The sequence below is a fragment of the Neofelis nebulosa genome, chromosome X (assembly GCF_028018385.1).
Source record: "Neofelis nebulosa isolate mNeoNeb1 chromosome X, mNeoNeb1.pri, whole genome shotgun sequence".
Classification (NCBI taxonomy): Eukaryota; Metazoa; Chordata; class Mammalia; order Carnivora; family Felidae; genus Neofelis; species Neofelis nebulosa.
Genome location: NC_080800.1, coordinates 84,620,527 through 84,644,302, shown reverse-complemented (window position 1 = coordinate 84,644,302; position 23,776 = coordinate 84,620,527). Strand labels below are relative to the sequence as shown.

General features: G+C 36.9%; 1 protein-coding gene across 2 annotated transcripts; it reads right to left on the bottom strand.

Moving 5' to 3' along the window:
* Nucleotides 1–689: 689 nt before the first annotated feature.
* On the bottom strand, nt 690–23,770 carry FAM199X (family with sequence similarity 199, X-linked). Of its 2 annotated transcripts, none has more exons than XM_058712398.1 (6): nt 23,248–23,770; nt 14,986–15,205; nt 5,334–5,483; nt 4,782–4,943; nt 2,323–2,460; nt 690–912 (listed from the first exon to the last, which is right to left on the bottom strand). In XM_058712398.1, the coding sequence occupies exons 1-6, from the start codon at nt 23,442–23,444 to the stop codon at nt 742–744; spliced, it is 1,038 nt and encodes a 345-aa protein (XP_058568381.1). In that variant the 5' UTR covers nt 23,445–23,770; the 3' UTR covers nt 690–741. The 2 variants fall into 2 exon arrangements, with proteins under 2 accessions (XP_058568381.1, XP_058568380.1); XM_058712397.1 differs by having other exon boundaries at nt 2,194–2,460; nt 23,248–23,769.
* Between the last annotated feature and the right edge of the window lie 6 nt (nt 23,771–23,776).

Sequence of the window (23,776 nt, the reverse complement as noted above, 5' to 3'; positions counted from 1 at the left end):
CCTCAGTAGTCATCACTTACAGAAAGAATTCTGAATTTACATAAAGTGAAAAACAGAAACAAACCTAACAGGAAAGACATTAGGGCCTATTTTTACACCTTTGAGTTAATAATAAATGAAAACAAAACTAAACCTAATGAAGGCACTATTATAAACAGCAATCTACACCCCACACCCACAACCTCAAAACAAGATTTCCACTAGGAATTGAGACTTATGCTATGGCCCTTATAAAAAGCAAACTAAAAAATTGTAACATTAAGAAGGAAAACTGAATTATGATCCGGACATATGTACCTATACTGACATAATACGCTACTTGTCAGCAGTACCTTGAAATCTTCTAAACTGTAAAAGTACTAGTTCTTGAAAAAGTCTACTTAGCCACCCTAAAGTCTAAATAGTGAAAACATTTACTAAATTAATGATTCTTAAAAGTAGAGCGTGCAGCAGAAGAACCTGGTGCTTGTTAAACACAATGCTAGGCCCCTCACCCAGAGTTTATGATTCACTGCATCTGGGATGGAGCCTGGTAGTATGCCTTTCTAACAACTTCTCAGGTGATGCTGAGGCTGCTGGTCTAGGGACCACCTGCTGAGAACCACTGGCCTAAATTATTAATGGTATATTAATACCACATTAATACCAGAGCCCTAACCAAAAGTTTGGTCAAGATGCATGTAAACAAATAAAAGGAGAATACTTTAATGTTTAGAAAGAATGCTGAAAAATTCACCCTTATTACATCAAAATATCTACATCTGCTTCATGGTCTTCCTCAGTCACTTTCAAGGACAGCACTTCTTCATTGAGGAAGAGCCCACTGAGCCTCTCCTTCCGAGCCTGCCTCTGCTCTTTCAGCTGCCTCTTGCGTAAGGCCTTCTGCTGTAACTTCCGCTGCTTGGATCGCTTCTGCCAAAATAAAAATTTCTCAATCAGTAAGGTTCAGTTTTGCCATATCCACCCCAGAGTATTTTATGGATCAAATTCTGTATTTTCAGAATTCTTAGAGATGTTCAAATTCCTCTGCAGTATGATCCTGGTTCCAGTAAGTGAGCCACTGGCTTAGACTTGAAAATGATTCTTCAAGATTCTATTTTTATGGAATTTGTCCAGTGAATCTTAGGAAGGGTGGACATCTGATCATTTTGACTAGTTACAGATAATCAATCATTTCAAAGCCTTTTTTTTTTTTACCAAATTAAGGTACACTGGTGTCACTGTGGAGTGAATACACAGTGAACAATACTAAATATAAATGTAGAGAACACTGCCAAAATCTCTAATGCTTATGCTTTTAAGGTGTCTTTCATCTGAAAGCACTAGCAATTTTACAACAGCTGGGAAAGAATCATGTCTTTTCCATATTAGGCAAATACCATCTTAAAAACCCATTAGAAACCCAGTGGGTACTCTATTCCTTGTCACTGGTGGAGTGATGCAAAAAAGGAATGACCACATATCCAGAGGAATCCCCTGGCAACCAACAAAGCTGGCTATGTTTCTGCTACTTTGGTAAAAGCGAGGGAAGGAATCACTGTGTATGTTCTAGTCACCACTAGGTTCCCAAAGACTTACAGAGATACTCTTACCATTGTTAAGTTGGCTCCAAACTGTACCCACTGCAAGGAACTGAACTCCCCTCACTATCACAAAACCATTCTATGTGCACTAATACCTCCCTATTTTTTACATGCCCAATAATATTACCAAGAATTTCTCAACTGTGAATAGGCAGAAGTTAGAGAAGGTGTTATTACATTTTTAAAAGATCTAAGAACAAACACTCAAGGTTAACAGAACATTTCACACACACACAAAAGACATGCAGAACATTCTTAGGAGCTAATAGACAGCAACATCAGCAACATAGTGAGATCTGCTCAGTAGTGACTTGCAGTCAATATTGCAATCTTGAGACTCACTCACTATTTCCATCAATTTATCTTACTTACAAACAGACACAAAAATCAGATAAAATTGAATGTGATATGGTTGTGGGTCAAAACGGTATTTCAAAGTACTCAGCCTAAAGGGCTTTACTCAACAGCAGAGTAGCCTGCTTGTTCAATTAAAGCCAAAATCCACCGGCATCTAGAGAGCAAGATAATTTTAACTCTTCAAGAAATTTATATGAAGGAGTACTAATATTAATATTGAAAGGTAAAGTTTTGTATTGATTAGACATTTTACTTTTGAATCCCGAATCCGCTCTGCTGCACTTGCAGACAAGTTGCTGTCACTGTGTGCTCGACTCATGTTGGCACTGGAGTTTGAAGCAGAGTTTCCAACACTGGACCCACTGCTGCTTGCAGAACTGACCATGCTGGCACTGCTGCTGCTGGCACTGGCGCTGGCACCGCTCACTCCACTGGTGCTGGCACAACTAAAGTTGCTTCTCTTCCAGGCCTCTCTTGCAGGCCGTTGGCGAGGGCTATGCTCCTTGATATAGTTTCTGACCTTGGAACACACAGACAAAATCTGGTTAGTGTTCCTTGACATTCTCCCTCAAAATACTGGAGAAAAGAAGAATATTGTACATAAAGTAAAAGATTATCCAAAGTGCTACAGATGTACTCCTCATCAAGGAAATGCAAGTCAAAACTACAAGGAGATGTCACCTCACCCCTGTCAAAATGGCTAAAATCAACAACATAAGAAACAACAAGTGTTGGTGAGGATGTGGAGAAAGGTAAACCCTCCTGTACTCTTTATGGGATTGCAAACTGGTGCAGCCACTGTAGAAAACAGTATGGAAGGTCCCCCCAAAATTAAAAATAGAACTGTCCCATGATCCAGCAATTGCAGTACTAGGTACTTACCCAAAGAATACAAAACTACTAATTCAAAGGGATACAATGCACCCCAATGTTTACTGCAGCATTGTCTACAACAGCCAAATTATGGAAACAGCCCTAATGTCCACTGACTGATGAATGGATAAGTATGATATGGTATGTGTACACACACACACACACACACACACACACACACACACAGAGGAATATTACTGGGCCATAAAAAAGAATGAAATCTTGCTATGTGCAACATGGATGGAGCTAGAGAGTATTATGCTAAGCAAAACAAGTCAGTCAGAGAAAGACAAATACCATATGATTTTACTCATATGTGGAACTTAAAAAACAAAAATGGGCTAAGGGAAAAAGAGGCAAACCAAGAAATAGACTCTTAACCATAGAGAACAACCTGATGGCTACCAGAGGGGAGTGGGGTGGGGGATGGGTTAAACAGGTGATGGGGATTAAGGATTGCACTTGTTATGATGAGCACTGGGTGTTGTATGTAAGTATTGAATTACTAAATTGTACACCTGAAATTAGTATTTCACCTGAAGTTAGTATGTTAGCTAGAATTTAAATAAAAACTTTATAAAAAAAGATTGGATTGGATCCTGGGATAAAACAAGGTATTAGTAGAAAAACTGGTGTAACCTGAATACAGTCTGTAGATTATCTAATAATACTGTAACTATGTTCATTTCTTGCTTTTGATGAGTATACCAAAAAAAAAAAAAAACTTGGAACTAGATGCTTAACAAATAGAAAGTGAAAGACAGTAATTATGAAGAAATAAAATTAACATTTATTGAATAATGATTTATGAACTTGGATTGTAATCCAGGTTTATTTGTTTGACTCTTTCTTGAGTTGTAGGCTCTATAAAGACAACGATCACTTGTTAAAGTGTTTTTTATCCTATAACTTAATACATGATAGACACTTAATATTGTTAGATAAATAAATCAAATAAAAAAGTGCTACAGATGTACATAAGTAGAATATAAGGACAAAAGAAATTTCTCAATGTAGAAACAAGTACCAGAAAAATTGACAATGTCAAACTTCTAGAATATTGATCACTGAGCTATATTTTAAAAACAAATAATACAATCAGTCAATGGAAGGCTACTGGCCTCCAGAATTTAGGATTATAAGAAAATAACACTCAGAGAAATTAACAATAAAATAGATCAGATTAGGCATGTTTTAAAGATCTCCACTTAATATGATTTAAGTTGCTGAATATATTGAAGATTAGGGTGTTTCCTAAATCTTAGCTAGGGGCCCATGGTACCTGTCTTCAAATGCAAGGCATCAATTTCAACACTAATGAAAAATGAGCTGGAATATAGAAAATAATAATATGTCTGTTGAGAGAAATGAAATAAAAAATTTTTGTAAGTAATGATAAATGCAAAAAAAAATTCTTTAAAAAATGAAAGTAGAACGTAAGTATTCATTCAGCTATGTACCAGAGAAAAATAGAGCAGTAAAGGCTATATTTAGAAGATGCCAGAAATGCATATTTCAGAATAGCAGAAGGAAATTTACGTTTTACCCTAGCCAGGATCAATTACTTCACAGGACTACTCAAATCCCTCAACTCAGATGTTCACTGAAGTATAGACAGCCCTCAATAATCAGTATTCTGATTCTGTCAATTGTTCTTTTTTAAGGTGAATTAGAAGAAGCAAATAGCATAACCACCCCTTAAGTGGTGAAATCAAGTTTCAAAGCCTACACAACTAAACAGCAGTTTCTAGATCCACATGAACCCAGAAAGGTACTGCCAGGTGAGATGTACCTAAAACCTTACAACCATGTGCTCTCAAATACTGCTATCATTTTTTCTAATATTACATTTCACAGCAGTGATCTGGACCTTAGTTATTTGTGTATTTTAACATGATTATTCCAGTCTACATGTTATAAAATAACAGTTTTCTTAACACTTGTATAATCTGTATTTTCTTTACATACCTGCTTCAGTTTTTCATCTGTGAGACAGTTAAGTTCAATAATAAACTCACTGTCTGTAGGGGAGATTTGAGCAGAAGGATCAATTATTTTAATAATATCAAGTTGCTCCCGAAGACCCATCTCCGTACTGACTTTACGACTCAAATACTCAATATATTCCACCTATGTGATAAAAAATTATAATAAACATCAATGTCAAAACCTGATATTTTAGTGTTTCATTTATAACGTGTTTCAAATATCAAAAGCACTTAAATATTATATTTGTTCCCTGCAAAACAGTTAAAACTCAAATTCAGATTTTACTAAGCAATCCACATTTACCCAGTAACTTTAAATAGGCAATACATTGAATTTCACATATTCTCTACATATATGCTTTCAATTAAGAATGTTAAAATCCTGGGATGCCTGGGTGGTGCAGTCAGCTAAGCATCTGACTCTTGATCTCAGCTCAGGTCTTGATCCTGGGGTCGTTGAGTTCAAGCCCCACACTGGGCTCTGTGCTGGGTGTGAAGTCTACTTTATATAAAGAAATGTCAAGATCCCTACCTGCTCATCATTTGTCATTGCACTCCAAGGAAGTTCATCTAAATTCTGGTGCTTGTTTTTCTTTTTAGGAAGCAGGCAAGGTGAACTCGGAATACTGGGTATGACATCAGAAAGTACATCACTCCCACTGGCAATGTCACTGCCCGGTAACTATAAAAATAAGAAGGGGGTAGGAAAAGCAAAATTTTTCAAAAATACATTTTAAATATTACAACGCACTTCATACTGATTAAAAATTATTTTTTAATGACAAATACAGAATGAGAAGACATTACTTCTGATCCCTCCAATATTACACAAAGCAGCAACATCAACATATTCTTTGTAGATAGTAACTTATTCAATGAAAGATATTTTCCAAAAGTTTAAAATCATAATCAAGACTTGTTAATAATTGCTAATTTAAGAGTCAATCATCATTAGGGTTTTTAATTCACAATGTGAATGTAGGCTAGGGCACACACAGCATGATGAATAAGTAACACTGGTCTCCATCTCAGGAGACTTGAGTGATCTGCTACTACCTGGCTCTTTGACCAACGCTATGCTAGACATACTGCCAATATGAAGACAGATAAGCCATGGTCCTTGTGCTCAAGTCAGTATTAATAACCTCAAGGCAATTAAAAGTATTTAAAATATGCTGTTAATATGTAACAAAACATTTTAAAGATCAGAAGTATTATAAAAGAAAAATCAGAAAAAATGTTGAGACAATGTGTAGACAAAGGAGAAAAGCAAGCAAGCCTAATACACAGAAAATTAGTCTGAAGTGAGATGAACACCAGAATTATGTGCTATAATTTTATACCGCCTGTTAAAAGCCAGTTAGAATGGATTTAATTTTTTACCAGCTTTATTGAATTATAAGTGATACAAAGAACTGTACATAACTAATATAGACAATTTGAGGACTCTGGACATATGCATATACCCATGAAACCATCACCACAATCAAGGTAATAGATCTATCACCTTCAAAAGTCAAAATGGATTTAATTTTAAATAAATGTGTTTAGGGGCACTTGGCTGGCTCAGTCAGAGGAGCATGTGACTCTTGATCTTGGGGTCACGAGTTTGAGCCCCATGTTGCGTGTAAAGATTACTTAAATAAATAAACTTCTAAAAATAAATAAACAAATAAAGGGATGTATGGGTGGCTCAGTCGGTTGAGCATCTGACTCTGATTTTGGCTCAGGTCATGATCTCAGGATTGTGGGATCGAGTCCCCACACTGGGCTCCATGCTGAGCATGGAGCCTGCTTAAAATTCTTTCTCTCTTCTCCCTCTGCCCCTCTCCCAAGCTCACACTTATGTGCTCTCTCTCTCTTGCTCTCTCTCTCGAAAATAAGTTTAAGTCATTCATCAAAAAGATAATTTCTTCTACAAGGAATACGTAGCTTTCAAAGACAATACTTTCATTTTTACAAGGTACAAAATAACACCTTTTGGTTGTTGTTGTCCTTTGCAATGATATATGAACTCTGGATGATAACTAGGCTTTTGAAGTTACCAAAAGGGAAAAGCTAATTTAGCCATGAAGATTACTGCAATCACACACATTTGGCCTCCTACTGCACCCATAGCACTCTGATAAGTACAGAGGACTCAAAGAATTTTTTTGTCATGGTCCTTACACTAAAACTTTATTCTCCACTGGGGAAGAGAATATAATAACACAAACATACAATTATACAAAATATCAAATGACAAATGCTAGGTATGAAATGACAGATCATCAGTGGAAATATCTAGCAGTGAGTTAAAGCTACAAGATTAAAGCTTGGGAGAGCTACAAGAGGGCAGGCATGGGGAGTGAGATGCATAGAATAACCTAATGAAGACACAAATATGGGGTTGAGATCACTATGCAAAGTGACCATAAGGCTTTAGAATGAAATTATCTAAGCTACTACTGTCAAAAAAACACATTTTCACTTTAACAGTCACTGATGAATCCAAGTGCATAAATGACTACCAACAATTTGTATGACTTCCATTAAAAACTCATTAATTGGGATGCCTGGGTGGCTTAGTCAGTTGACCATTCAACTTCAGTTCAGGTCATGATCTCAGTTTGTGAGTTCAAGCCCCATATCAGGCTCTGCACTGACACCGCAGAGCATACTTCGGATCCTCTGTCTCCCTCTCTCTCTGCCCCTCCCACCCTCAGGCACGCATGCTCTCTTTCTCTGAAAAATAAACATTAAAAGCCCTCATTAATTAACACTGCTTGACTTGTTCATTCACCTTTAGCCCTGATGTTATCTAGTCAATGTCATGAAAGAATAACTGCTGAATGCACACATGAAGGCCATCTTTCAGCCTTTAATGTCAAAAAAGAAAATGTTTTGGGGCTTCTGGGTGGCCCAATCAGTTAAGTGTCCAACTCTTGATTTTGGCTCAGGTCACGATCCCACAGTTAATTGAGATTGAGTTCCGCGTCAGGCTCTGTGCTGACAGCACAAAGGGATATTCTCTCTCTCTCTCTCTCTCTCTCTCTCTCTCTCTCTCTCTCTGTCCCTTCCCCACTGGTAAATGCTGTCTTTCCCTAAATAAATAAACATTTAAAAAAGAAAATATCTTGCTATTTTCCCTTTGAAAGAGTTCAAATCACAATACTACTACACAAAAGATCTCCCTGGGGTTTCTAAAACAAAAAGAAACAGTCCTTATCATATGAAAGCCTTCCCTTACTTCAAGCTCCTTTGATAAACTAGGTAAAGGAACTAACAAAATATGTATACCCTCAAAATTTAAGAAGAATTTTCATCTAAATCTTTAGCGAACTTCTGCTAGGTAGCAGACTATATGTTAAACACTTAAATTTGTGCCTTTAGTACTGTTTATGTGTTTGTTTGCAGGGGGGCTGTAAAAAAAGGCAACTAATGGTTCTTTGGCATTTTTTTTTGTCAGGGAGAAGTAAACAGATGCCAAAGTTCAAATCCCGGCTATAACTGCTCACTAGCCATGTGATCTTGTAGAGGTTAGTTCGCTTCTTAGAGCCCCAGAGTTATGATTAAGGCCACCCATCTCAAAAGACTGCTAAGAAATTCAAATGAGGTAATAAGCCTGGCACACGGCAATACTCCATACACAGATGTGTTTTCCTTTTTCCATTTCTTGCCACGGTTTTGTACCCTTAGAAAAGGACAAGAAGCCATCACAGAATGACACCTGTTGCTAAAGTGGGTGAAGTTTCACAAGGTAGTCTCAGAATGGCAGAATGGGGAAAAGGAGAAGGCATTCAGGTAAGGAGAATAACCTGGTAAATACACAAATTTAAAAAAAAAAGGATGAGATTAATGAGACCAATATAATTAAAACAGAAAATCAGTGCTACGGATTTGAAAGGTCAATGGATGAACAAGCTGTTATATGATACAGAGAAGTAGGCCAGTAACATTTTCTAAGTAGAAGTAACTTGATGTAACTGGTCTTGAGGGAAGATGAGCTAAAAAGCAATATGGGGATAAATTAGAGTGATGAAAGAATGGAATTACACAGGAAGTTCTTATTTGATCTACACTTGGACTAAGATTAACAAAAATGCAAAGAAAATGGGAATAAATAGGGAAAATACAAAACAATTTACAGGACTGTTTTTTTAAAGATTTTATTTTTAAGTAATCTCTACACCCAATGTGGGGCTCCAACTTACAACCCTGAGATCAAGAGTCGCATGCTCTAACGACTGAGCCAGCCAGGTGCCCCTACAAGGCTCTTTGATAACTGAATGGATAAGAGATGACCATTTGTTGAAACCAGAAGAAAACTGGCCACATTTCAGTCATACAACCAACCCATCCAGGGTATACACTTGATGACTTCCAACTTTTATAGCAAGAGACCTGAAGCAATGTTACAGATCTTCCACTACAACACCCTCATTTTACAAACAAGGAAAAATGATGTCTAGGGAGGGTCACACGGCTAGCGGCAGTATCCAAAGTAGGACAAAAGTCCAGTGCTTTCAACTATGCCCAACCGTCCTGCCTTGCAGGGAGTTTGGAATGAGAGAAGAATGCAATTTCGGATATGGAGAGTTTGTACTGATAATGAAAGAAGCAAGTACAAATGTCCTTGGAAATGATAATAGTTTTTATTCACTACACCATAAGACATGTCACAAAGTGGAGTCTATTTTTTTCCCATGGAAACACTGTAATTGGAAGTTACATTACTGACCAAGGAATCAGCATCAAATAACAGGTACATTAAATAATAAGGTCATCCAAGTGAAAATGTCAAGTAGTCAATTGGAGATATGGGATTAGAGCTGCAGATGTACATCAGAATTAACTGTGTGGGCTCCTGTATATTTATCAGACCATTCTTTTTCCATTTTATAACTGATAATATATTTCAAGCTAAAAATGTTTAATAATTCTTATTCCATATTTTTCATGGACAACAGCATTTAATATATTTATATTATAATCAGTAATTGTGGCAAGGAGACAGAATTAAATCAAACCTCTGCCAAATTTTCTGCAGTATGCAGCAAAATTTTATGAGTAAGCTCATTTCTGTAACAGTCGATGTGTAATTTCAAATTGTACCTTTAGGTTTCAAGTGTGACAGCTGAATTACTCACTCTAAATTTTCTATGGTTCCCTGCTCAACAGTAAAATAATTTTTCAAGCTCTAAGACTAGTCAAATATATCTTTAATGACAAAAGGACTGCAAGCAAAGAAAACTGTCAGCAAAGCAAAATGTTTTGATGCTACTTCATTCTAGGCTTAAAATCCTGCCTTATCAAGTAGTTAGTATTTCTCGTCCCAAAGAATCTATGAATCCTTTATATTTACTTTGGTAGTAATTGAAACATCTGTTAAAAAGAAAGATTTAAACAGATATGGTTTTTAATTACAACAAAGGTAATATGAATTTTTAAATTACAGTCAACAATTTCTAGTCTATATTACTCCTAACATATAATTTGTAATCGTCTTCTTGGATAAATTATTGCAATCATCTTCTTGGATAATGTACTGCTAATCATTACGTGGTCCCACAAAGAGCGCTTTTTTTTTAATCTGAAGATCTAATTGGCTTTATTAACCCATTCATGAATCAGGCAGCATCTCATATAGCAAATAAAGAGATTATCCACAAAGCTAAACAAACAAAAAGTTTTTTAACTGCAGAGAGAGGGCCTTAAAAAAAGGAATTTATTAACAAGGAATGCATTGTTTGGCAAGGTTGCTGTCCTCCTAAGGAGAGCGGAAGAATTCTATCGGTAAATTTCCTAGTACTGATCAAGACTTCCCATATTGACTACTTAAAGGTTACATTCCCAGGACGTTGAAACTGCAGTTAGGTTAGGTATTAAGTCTTGGTTTGCCAGACTTGGCCTAAGTGACACCATATTGGGCCTGTAGTTTTCTTTTTAACAGATTTCAACTGGTATTTATTGAGTATGTCTTATGAGTTTGGTGCATTGTATGCCCTGGCAGGCAGCCACAGAGAGCATTTTAAGCCTTTCAGAATAGTACTTAAAAACAAATATCCATGGTGATAGAGTACCCGCACTCCAGTTTCAGAAGTGGGAAAACACATTACTAAGGCAAGCTTTATTTTTGCTCCAATGTTAGAGTCAGTCATGTACATTAACAGTGAGTGGCTGGGGATAGTTTTCCACTCTACTCATGAAATGAATGAAGAAGTCAGCAATTAAAATTAAAAAACGACTACTGTGTTGCAACATTATGGATGGTAAGAACTTTATTTTTTTAATGTTTATTTATTTTAGACACAGAGAGACAGAGTACAAGCAGGGGAGGGGCAGAGAGAGCCAGAGACAGAGTCTGAAGCAGGCTCCAGGTTCTGAGCTGTCAGCACAGAGCCCGAGGCGGGGCTCAAACCCACGAACCCACGAACCCACAAACCGTGACATCATGATATTATCTGAAGTGGGACACTTAATCAACCAGCCATCCAGGAGCCCCTGGATGGTAAGAACTTTAATTCAAATAAAATAATCAGAAAAAATAATTCTCAGAATTATCAGGACTCCATCTGACTATATTTTAAAGAATCCTTGTAGTCTGATATGTATGTATGTATTTAATTTTTAAAAATATAATTTATTGTCAAGTTGGCTTCCATATAACACCCAGTGCTCATCCCAACAAGTGCCCTCCTCAATGCCCATCACCCACTTTCCCCTCTCCCCCACACCTCCTCAGCCCTCAGTTTCTTCTCTGTATTTAAGAGTCTCTTGTGGTTTGCCCCCTCCCTCTCTGTTTGTAACTATTTTTTCCCCTTCCCTTCCCCCATGGTCTTCTGTTAAGTTTCTCAAGATCCACATATGAGTGAAAACATGTATCTGTCTTTCTCCAACTGACTTATTTCACTTAGCATAATACCCTCCAGTTCCATCCACGTTGCTGCAAATGGCATGATTTTATTCTTTCTCATTGCCAAGTAGTAGTTTGATTTTAAATACAAAGTGTGCACTTAAAACTGAGGCACAAAATAAAAAGGTACCGACACAAAGATGCTCACTGCTGTGCTATCTAAAACAGAAAAAATTCTGAAATGGATATAAATAGGGGAATGGTTTCACAAACTCTGGCATATCTAGCACCAGGAATATTATAAAGTCATTAAAAGAGTTATAATGAAGATCATAAAAAAGTTTATATGCTAAATGAAAAAATTTTATTACAATATTTTATCTAGAAGAGAATACTTCCTAACTCATTCCACGAGGCCAAAGCAACACGAAGGTATCACAAAAAAAAACTACAGACCCATACCCCTTATGAATGCAGACATAAAAATCCTAAACAAAATACTAACAAATGAAATCCAGCAGCATATTAAAAGGAATATATACCATGACCAATTAGGATTTTTTCCAGGAATGAAAAGGTGGGTCAACATACAAAAATCAATGTAGTACATCCTACTAATAGAATGAAGGGAAGAAATTGCATGGTCATCTCAATAAATGCAGTAAAAGCATTTTGACAAAATCTAAATACTCTTTCAAATAAAAACACTCAACAAACTAGGAATAGAAGAGAAATTCCTCAATATGATAAAGGACATATATGAAAAACCTACAGGGGCGCCTGGGTGGCGCAGTCGGTTAAGCGTCCGACTTCAGCCAGGTCACGATCTCGCGGTCCGTGAGTTCGAGCCCCGCGTCAGGCTCTGGGCTGATGGCTCGGAGCCTGGAGCCTGTTTCCGATTCTGTGTCTCCCTCTCTCTCTGCCCCTCCCCCGTTCATGCTCTGTCTCTCTCTGTCCCAAAAATAAATAAAAAACGTTGAAAAAAAAATTTAAAAAAAAAAAAAAAAAAAAAGAAAGAAAAACCTACAGTTACCATTATGCTCCGTGGTGAAAGACTGAAAGCTTCTCTCTTAGGATCAGAAAAGACAAGGATGCCTATTGTTGCCACTTTTATTCAACACTGCACTGGTGATCTAGCCAGAGCAATTAGGCAAGAGAAAAAAAAGCTATCCAGATTGGAAATGAAGAAGAAAAACTATCTCTATTTATAGATGATAAATAAGATCTTAAACATAAAAACTCTAAAGAATCCACACAGAGAAGAATAATCATTTAAGCTAAAAAAATTAGTTCAGCAAAGTGGTAGGATACACAATCAATATAAACAGTTTTATTTCTATACACCAGCAATGAACAACACAAAAATGAAATTAAGAAAACAATTCCATTTACAACAGTATCAAAGGAATAAAATATGTAGGAATAAATTGAACCAAAGAAGTACAAGGCTTAGACACTAAAAACTACAACAGATTCGATACAATCCTTATCAAAACTCCAACTGCCCTTTTTGTAGAAATGGATCACTTAACCCTAGAATTCATACGGAATTGCAGAAGGGATCCCCAATAGCCAAAACAGGCTTACTAAAGAAGAACAAAGTAGGAGAACTCATACTTCCTGATTTCAAACCTCACTACAAAGCTAGAGCAATTAAAACTGTGGCACTGGCATAAGGATAGACATATATATATATATATTAATGGAATATAACTGACAGTCCAGAACTAAACCCACATCTATGACCAATTCATTTCCACAAGGGTACCAAGACAATTCAATAAGAAAAGAATATAGTCTTTTCAACAAATGGTGCTGGGACAACTGAATATCTACATGCAAAAGAATGAATTTGGATCCCTATCTTACATCAAAGGCCTAAATGTAAAAACTGAAACTCTAAGAAGGAAACAGGTGAAAATCTGCATGACCTTAGATTAAATAATGGTTCTTTAAATATAACATCATAAGCACAGAATTTGAAGAAAAAATAAATTGAACTTTTTTAAAATTAAAAAATTTTGTGTGTCAAAGGACAGCATCAAGTAAAAAGATAACCCACAGGGGCACCTGAGTGGTTCAGTAAGTTGATCATGGGACTTTCACTTGGGTCATGATCTCATGGTTGGGGAGTTCAGGCCCCACGTTGGGCTCTGCGCTGACAGCATGGAGCCTGCTTGGGATTCTGTCTCCCTCTCTCTATCTCTCTCTCTGCCCCTCCCCGACTTGTCCTTATGTTCTCTCTCTCAAAAATAAACTCTAAAAAATAAAATAAAGATTTAACTGTCAGTGTAGCATTTTTATAACAAGAAAAAACTGAAACCAATCTAAATATCCATTATTAGGGAACAGGTTAAATAAATTATGATATAGATATCGAAAAGAATGAGATATTAGTTGAAAAAAAGCAAAGGGCCAAACAGTGGCCAACATATGATCCCATTTGTGTGTTTTTAACACTGCAAACATACTTGGATCTGCACAAACTCTTAACAGTGGTAACCACAGCAGAGTGAGACTTGGAGACTTATTTTTAACTTCATGCCAGCCTGTTTTCATATTTTAATAAGAAAATGTTTAAAATAAAATAATATTTGATTCCTCTTTTAGAACACAACTTCAAAGTTTTGGATGGCTTTCAAACATAGTAGGCATTCAAGTATCTGTTGAACATAACATTTGCTATATGCAAGGAAAGCTTCTTCAAATGTTACTGTTTTTTACAATCAGAAAATGGATGCTGCAATAACATGATTTACATTTTCTGATAGACTGCACTCATTATACGGCAGAATTTCTAGGCAATTTGTACAAAGCCATTTTACATGGTATATATGCCATAAGAAAAAAAAACCTGTAGGACAAAAAACATCTCTACATATGAAGAGAATACAAAATGAGTAATTATATAGTGTTGCTAATAACAGAGCCAAAAATTGTTTTTATGATAATAATGGTTTCAGAGCCCAGATATATAGAACATAACCCTGATGCAAAGATATTGTGCCTATAAGGACACAAAGGCTTTTTACTATAGCAGGAAGAATACATTTGCTTGGATTCATGCATAGAAAAGTACTGATTATATATAATAATGGGAACATTATACAAGTATTAAATTACACGAAAATCTAAATAAGGATATCTGCAGCATCAGATGCCTAAATGGTACATTAGCAAAAATAAAGGATACATATTCCATCTAATTCTTAATGTTGTCAGAGAATGTCCAGGACTGGATAAACACTGAAGAAAATTTACTTTGAGGTAGAGATGAAAATATCAAAATAGAAATTCATTCTTCTATTTATGGAATAATGATGGTAATACAAAGAAAAACAAAACCTACCTGCCATTCAAACTCGCTATCTGACCAATCCCAGTATGTGCTAATAGAAGAAGAGACATCACTGCAGACACTTCCCTCGGGGAATAAATCAAAAGAAGTGAAGTCTTGATCATCTAACAGGGAATAGCAGTCATCTTGATCTCCAACAGAAACTGATGAAAATAGCTCCTCACTGCATTCTGAGCTGGCAACGCTTGTTCCACAAGAAGTTAAGTTCCACCTTAAAAACACAACACAAAAGAAATTACAACAGGAACTACAAAATCCACACAATTTTAAGATATTAATAGGATACATTTATGACATTTATGATGACTGTACTGAAAAGAGCCCAAATGTCCATTGATGGATGAATGGATAAAGAAGATGTGGTGTATATATACAATGGAGTATTACTTGGCAATCAAAAAGAATGAAATCTTGCCATTTGCAACTACATGGATGGAACTGGAGGGTATTATTTTAAGTGAAATTAGTCAGAGAAAGACAAAAATCATATGACTTAACTCATATGAGGACTTTAAGACACAGAACAGATGAACATAAGGGGAGGGTAGCAAAAATAATATAAAAACAAGGAAGGGGACAAAACATAAGAGACTCTTAAACATGGAGAACAAACAGGGTTACTGGAGGGGTTGTGGGAGGGATGGGCTAAATGGGTAAGGGGCACTAAGGAATCTACTCCTGAAATCATTGTTGCACTATATGCTAATTTGGATGTAAATTTAAAGCATAAAAAATAAAATTTAAAAAAAAATTAAGAAATCATCCTAAAAAAAGACTGTATGTATATTTTTAGGTATGACAATGTTATTGTGATTATTTTCAAAAGAGCCCTTCTCTTTTAAGGATGTACACTAAAACATTTATGAATGAAATATATCTGGAATTTGTCTCGAAATTATAAGAAGGGTTTGAGGAACGAGTAGTGGTATGAAGCACACTGTCATATGCAAATAATTGTTGAAGCTGGGTATGAGGTTCATTACACTAGTCCCTTTAATTTTGGTATTTGAAAATTTTTATAATAAAACATTTTAAAAGAAAATTGTATTTAGGGGAGCCTGGGTGGCTCAGTCGGTTAAGAATTCCACTCTTGATTTCGGCTCAGGTCATGACCCCAGGGTCCTAGGATCGAGCCCTACATCAGCTCCACACTGAGCTTGGAGTCTGCTTAAGATTCTCTCTCTTCCTCTGCCACTCTCCCTCACTTGTATGCTCTATCTAAAATAAATAAATATATGTATTTATATTAAATATTGTATTTAAATTAAGAATACAGTAAAACCTTCACCTATAATCAAAACTTCTAGCATAGTAGTTATGAATACACTTTGAAGTCAGACTGAGTTCAAATTCTTGCTCTATCATTTGATTACTACTACTACTACTACTACTACTACTACTTGATCTTAAGCAAAATATACCCTCCTCAAGACTGTGTTCTCATCTTTAAGAAACAGTTATTAGGAACATTATATAAGAATGCATATGGAACACTTAGCAGACATAAAAAGTGCTCAATACATGGTAGCTATTATTATTTTTTAATTAATTTATTTTGGGAGAGAGAGCACATGCACGTCAGTGGGGTAGGGCCAGAGAGAGAGAGAGAGAGAGAATCATATGTATGTTAAGTATAGAAAGCAGGATACTAGTATATATAACTTGAAAACATTTTTTTTTATTTTTTGAATGTTTATTTATTTTTGAGAGGCAGAGCATGAGCAGGGATGAATAGAGAGAGAGGGAGACACAGAACCCAAAACAGGCTCCAGGCTCTGAGCTGTCAGCGCAGAGCCCAATGTAGGGTTTAAACTCACAAACTATGAGACCATGACCTGAGTCGAAGTCGGAGGCTTAAACGATTGAGCCACCCAGGCTCCCCTATCTTGAAAACATTTTAATGCCTATATAATATTCCACTGATTAAAAAGTATCATAATTTATTTAATCTTATTCCTTCAGTAATACTTAGGCTGTTTCCATTTGGGGGGTTAACTCTTTTTTGGTTATAACTATTTATCAAAATATTTAATCTCTAAAGATAGATTACTTGAAAGGAAAGTACTGAGTCAAAGAATATGAACACTTCTGAAGGTCATATCATACTTAGCCAAAGACCTTTCTGAAAAGCTGCACCAATTTACAATCCCCAAAGCAGTATACAAAAAGTGCTCATTTCACCACAAACTTAACAGCAGTGGAATTTTCAAAATTTTTACCTATATGATAGAAAAAAACACATTTTTATATCAATTTTTATTTCTTTAATTACTGGCAAGATCAAATTCTAAAACATTTATTAGCTATTTTGCTCTAGTGTTTTTGTATGTGTTAATGTTTTCCTCATTGATTTTATGAGTTCTTAATACATTAGCAACATTAACATTTTGTCTGTGGTATTTATTGCAGGGTTACTTTTTTTTTGTCTCAAAATCTACAAATCTGTTTTCTTTTGTAAATTTCCACTAGCTTTATACTATTAAGGAGGTAATCTTCATTGCTTTGGCAGTAGCCTAGGGAATTAATCCTTAAGATAATGATTTAGTATATCCGATACTAACAAGATACTGAAATAATTACCTCCTGAAGAAAAGCCTGTTACTTACTTATTATAAGATTGTTTCTCATCCCTCATTAAATCCATTATTTCTTGAATTGTGTTTTTCATTTTTTACCTCCCCACTTTGTATGACTAATCTTAATTTCAAAGTTCTTGATTTACAAAATTTGGGCAATCTGACAATTTTATAGCATCAAAACACACACAGACACACACTCTCTAAACTGTTATAGTTCAGTAAATATAAATACAGATGTCATCAAGCTTTTATAAATAGGCAAAAATCTAATTCATCTAACAATCTTAGAATACCCTGTAATATTACATAGATTCATCACACGCCTCCTAGGCAAGCAGTATCCTCATTTTTCAAAAAATCAACAAAGCTAGCAGAATTAACCAAGTTAATATAGTTTATAAGGCAATATAAAAGCTATAAAATGGCAATCACAAGATTTGTCCTAGACCTAGTAAACCAGTACCTATACTGTATTCTGGGCAAATTATTTTTTCTTTTGTGTCTTCAAATTGCATGTGACTTTTTAAAACCTTCATTCACCCACTCAACAAACATTTAGCTAGCATCTTCTATGTGCCACGTACTGTGTTATGTGGTAGGAAAAGCTTTTAGGTAATTGTTTTTAATGAGAATTCCTTTTGAGCTTGCAAAAATTCCGTAGAAATGTGTTTCCTTCCATGAGTAATAATGGCTTTCCTTTTTAAAAAAAACTATGCTAGATTTAATAATCTAACGTTTGGATCACTGACAAGGCAGTCAGGAATTTGCTTGGTTTTGTGTTCTAAACGTAGGGCAAAATTAGTATGTTTCTCAATTTTCCAGGTCCATGACTTTATAACAGATTTAACAGGATTCTGGGTATTCTTAGAAGCCTTTTCCCTTTTTTCTTGTAATTAACAGTGGCAATAAAACTGGGTTCATACTTGAAACCAATCATTTACAAAACAGAAAATTAGTATTTTTACTAGTAGAGATTTTTTAAAAATTCTATTATCTTCTAATTTCCAAATATTATCTTTATTATTATTTTAAGGCAATGTGAACAAAAACAAACTAGATAGTACTTTTTTATCCACTGCTGGTGGGAGTGTTAAATTGGCATAATCTTCCTAAAAAGCAATTTGGTACTGTATATATATCAAGAGCTTCAAAGAAGTTCATTCCTTTGGACCCAGTAATTGCCCCTCTAGGAATCTATCACTTCCTCAAATAGAAATTTGGAAAAAAATGTATGTACAAATATGTCCAAACAGTATCATTTATAATAGCCAATAAAGGGAAAAGACATGGTCCCCAAATACGGGGAATAATTAAATAACATATCTAAATAATGGTGTTTTATAATCAATAAATTTATATTTCAGACTATTTTTTAAAAAGGAAAACACTCACAATGTAAGTGCAAAAACCCGGTCACAAATTTTATATAACCTGATCCTGATTTTTAAAAATTACATATGAACATAAAAAGAATATTAAAAGTAACAACATCAAAATGTTGATAGTTGTTTTCTTTACTGAAAGGGATCATAGGTGATCCCTACAGTTTTGCATATGCCAATTTTCTAAAATGAGATTTTATAATAAAAATTTAAGTGTGATTTCAAATATGTAATGAATGACCACTGTGTGCATGTGCTCAGTCAGCACTGAACTATTCAAACCTGCAAAGCCCCTACATCTTATTCCACTAAGAGAAAGCTACCTAATACTAAGATCCTAGCTATAATCATAAAATTATTCACAAAGGAGACTTTCTATCTTAAAAGAAAAATGTTGAAAAGAATCCCAATGGAGTTTGATTAATAACAAGGCTTGCTGTCCAAATTTTAATTTAAAGAAAAAAGTAAAGCCAAGTAACATTTATCTGCAAGGCTTATCCGCCAAAAACCCCATACAGCCACTCCCGACCTCTGTTACACCTTTGGAGCAGCACAAGCCATTAAGGTCCCAAGTAAGAGCAGGTGATACAACCCCGCTAGCTACTCTACTCACTCAAATTCCTAACTCTCCTCCTAGCAATCTCAACTGTCTTAGTACCCTCTCCACAGCCTCGGAAGCAAAAAACATTCCATGTCATGTCTAAGGTTAATTATTCCATTTGGGCTTCTGAGTTCAACCCATCCATCTCTTGTCATCCCACACTCTCTTGCATTTTCAATTTCTCCCTTTCCTGTGGGCTGCTCCTAAAGAGCTAAAAGCTCTATTCTTGGAAAAAAAAACTAAACAAAGCAAACAACAACAATGAAGAAACCTTCGCCTTTTTTTCAAATTATTATATCTCCTCTCTTTCCTTTCCCTGCTAAAGTAATTGAAAAGTTCCTTCTTCTTTCAACCTTTGTAACCCACAGTTCTACTCCTAAGACACTACTGGAATTTCTGTTCTGAATGCTCCCAAATCCACACTTCTAGCCTGGATACTTCCCCCAAGCCTGATCCCCATTCTCAACTTGTCTCAAGAAGTCCCCAAACTAAATTCCTCCTGCCTCTATAATCTGTTACTTCACGGAGTGTGGTTCTCCCACCTGCAACTTACACCTGTTTTGCAACTGTTAATTCTATATTGAGATAGAGAAACTGTGGGGAGTACAAAAGGTACACAATAGTATTGGGGTTCTTCTGGTTAATCACATAACCAAATAATTGCTTTATACAATAGTTCATTTCCTGTTCTGCCAATAGGGTGTACAAAAGTGGGGCACCGTCCTCCCACACGCTTTTCACAATTTTGCAATGTCTAAGTACTGATGTACTACTAAAAGATGAAGAGAATAACACATCGAGTAGTTCATATTAATCTCCTTCAATTTAATTCCAGGACCAACCAATATCATCTTAATTTTTTCAGTTTGGTAAATGACATCCTTTTTTGATAATGATGGAGAGTGCCATGGACAAATGCCAACAATTACATCAGAAAAATCCTGTCTCAAAAGCAAGGAAAAATGTCATAAACACCACATATATTCTGTATTAACATTTAAACTAAAAAAATAATTAAGTTTCTTAAAATTTATTTTATTCTAAGCAAAATTCCAGACAAACCCAACTCGGTCATAAAATCCTAAAAGATACTCCTAGGAAAGTGTAATTTCTTAGGAAAGTGGCTCTGTTCATGTAATTTTCCACTGAACCTAGAGTAGTGACATGCCATTTGAAGTCTCAGGTGACTCTAATATGAACACTACAAACATTCAAACTTAGGGATAATAAATAATAGTGCCTTGAATCCCTTGGCTAACAAAGATTGCAAATATAGCCCAGAGTCAGGTAAATGAGCAGGCACAAAACTGTCATCATCAGATACTATCAACGATATCAAACAATCTCCACAGTTTTCTCATCAGGTAACAAGGAAGAAGCAAAATAAACGTAAATCAAGTATCTGCCAACTGACAAGCTTTTTATTTCCAATAAAATGTGTTTTATAATGACTAAACCCAAAGCAGAACATCAGTACTCAACTATTCAGATCTGTTTTGAATTGTTGCTTGAACTGGTGATGTGAAGAAAAAAAGTGACACATGCAAATTCAAAATAAAAGAATTCTGTAAACTAAACTTTGCCTACATACATGACTTAGCTGTTTGCTTCTCTCTGAGGAGAACTGACTGGAAGTATATGGTCCTCTCAAGTGCCATCTTGAGGAGGGGTAGGAAGGCAGAAGAGTCCAAAATGAGAAAAGATTTAAAAGGTAGCCTAGGGCAGAAACATCATTGGATGTAAACATTGCTAATTCTGCTTGCCCTAATCTCTGTTGGAAAGGGTACAGAGCAAAATACATTAGACCAGTACTGCCATTCCAAGCCTTCGGAAAAGTAGGGTATGAGATGGAGATTTCTGAAAAGTAGGCAGTAACTAAGAAAAATGTCTGACTTAGAAAAACTGGGGCTGAACAATAACCTCCCCCTCTATCATAACTGCCCCATTCTGGAAAACAACCTTGACCTTACTTCCATCTCTAAGAAAAGGAATAGAAAAACACAAGAACAAAAATGGGGAGGAGGCGAAAGAACAGAACAAGCTGTAAGAAATGTATTATTCTCCTGGTTTCACTCCTCATCACCCCACCCGTTTTGGCAGTGCTTACCCTCAGCCTCTTTCTCCACTCCCTTTCCCTCATCATCAGAGCAAGCCAATTCTGAAATCATTTCACTTCCTGCGTATATGACTTGCTCCAATGCTGCAAAAACTTAAATACCAAATATGTGCAAAAGTATTCTTTTATATCATTTTCCAGTGCGAACAATCCTAAGACACTTGATTTCATAAACAGATTACATTTATGTTATAATCACATCTTGGGTTAAATAGGCTTCTGTGAGTTAGTCTAAGGAACTGTAACAACCATTTATAACATTTGAGCCATTAGTTCTGTTCCAAGTTTCATCACTGACTTCAAAGAAATAATCTTGGCTTTGCCTAACTCAGTTTTATGACCTTGAACTCAGTCTTTCCTCCTGGGCCTCAGTTTCCTCAGTTTTGTAATGAGGATTTGGAAAAGACGTAACAAATTTACTACCACTTCCTTTTCAAATGTGTTATACTGATGATACTCTTTAAATGTAACACGTTTCCAGACTATACATTTCTTTCAGGTAAGAATCATGTTTTATACACTCTTTGTACTCAGTAAATCTGCAGACTGATTTAAGAAGCATGGGGTATGCAAAAGACATCAAAATGTGGAAGGATGTTCATGCTCATGTTGTCGATCAGAAATCAGAACTAGACTTAAGTCAGCTCCAATATTATCCATAGCTGAACCCTTCTCCTCCCTTGTTCCCCACACACCCTCCCAGGCTTTGGTATGTATCTCCCAATATCCACCTTTATTAAAGGTTGGACCTCTGTGTACAACATCTTTAAATCCCCACATTTGGTATAATACTTAAATGCCTGTGTGATGGAATTCTCCAGAACAATCTTCCTTCCAATAAAATCAGTTAGGAGATGCACCCTCTAAATAAATTTGTAAAAGCAAGCCCATCCTAAGCATAGCTCCATCCCTCCACTGGGGGAGCAAACCAAGGGATAGGCTACATGAAGGAACCTTCCAGATCTAAGCTTATACATTTTGGCAGGGCCTAAAGTGGTAAAGCAAAGAGTTCATAAGGACAGGAAAAAAACAACGGCCTGGTTTTCTAGAGCTTCACCAAAAAAATGGGGGGGTGGGGTGGGAACTGAGCTGTGAGACAGGCTAAAAATCGGGAAAGGGAAGATTCTAGTTTTAAAAGTGCCATTTTTCAAAAGATCCATAGATTGACTTTGAGTCATCCGAAATCTACTCTAGAGTGTATGGGAGATGGAAGGGGTTAAACTTTTTCAGGTGGATGGAAACAGGGATGCATCTTAAAATCGTGGGTGGGGATTTGGAATTCTCAGGGTACAGATGAGGCAAGAGGGGAAAGGGAGGAGTCGCTGTGGTCAGAAGAATGGGAAAAGAGAGCGAGTAAAATGCCAGCAGAAAGGAAAATCGGAGGGCAGGGGTGAACATAGGGAGGGGGAGAGGGAAGGAGCCAGGGAATGAGCGCTGGTCGGAGGAAGGTGGGGGAGGGGACGAAAGGAAGCGCAGACCCGAGGTGGACCTCCAAGGCACGGGAGGGACCTGGCGTTCTCCAGCTTAAGGCAGGGGTGTGAGCAGTTCGCCCCTGCCCTCAGCGGCAGTTCGTACCTGTTGGTGTGAAAGCGGTGGAGCGGATCGGTGCGATGACAAGAGGACAGCTGGCAGCCAAAGTCGCTGATGTCCAGGCAACCTGGCTCCTCGCTCGGGCAGGTGCCCACCCCGCGAGGGGGTCCCAGAAGGGGGAAGGGTTCCTCGGGGGTTAGAAACTTCTCATACGAAGTGGTGGCCGACGTCTCGTCGGACATGGCTGGAGACTGCCTGGCTTCGGGCTCCCTCTCTAGCCCCAAGTGGCTCCCGCGCCTGCCCCTTCCCCCACTCTAACCTGTCTGCCGCCGCCGCGCCAGGGGTGTGCCCACCGCAGCTCACTAGCAGGCTGAGCGCCACGGCCAGACGCCGCCCGGGGAATGCTGGGCGCGCGAAGAGGCTGCTAGAGACCACAGCAGCCCGCTGACGACCCGGTCAGCGCCTCGGCCTCTGCAGCCGTCTCCGTCGCCGCCGAAGCCCGGCCCAGCCCAGTAAGCGCAACGCAGCACAGAGACACCGCCGTCCGTCCCACCCACTGCGCTCGCAGCTCGCT

What these genes read in the sequence shown, in the direction of transcription:
- FAM199X (XM_058712397.1), bottom strand. Translation starts at nt 23,444, where the DNA reads ATGTCCGACGAGACGTCGGCCACCACTTCGTATGAGAAGTTTCTAACC. An exon ending in CACCGCTTTCACACCAACAG is followed by an intron (nt 15,206 to 23,247) that starts GTACGAACTGCC and finishes TGTGTTTTTAAG; the next exon opens with GTGGAACTTAACTTCTTGTG. An exon ending in CAGATGAAAAACTGAAGCAG is followed by an intron (nt 2,461 to 4,781) that starts GTATGTAAAGAA and finishes GTGTGTTCCAAG; the next exon opens with GTCAGAAACTATATCAAGGA.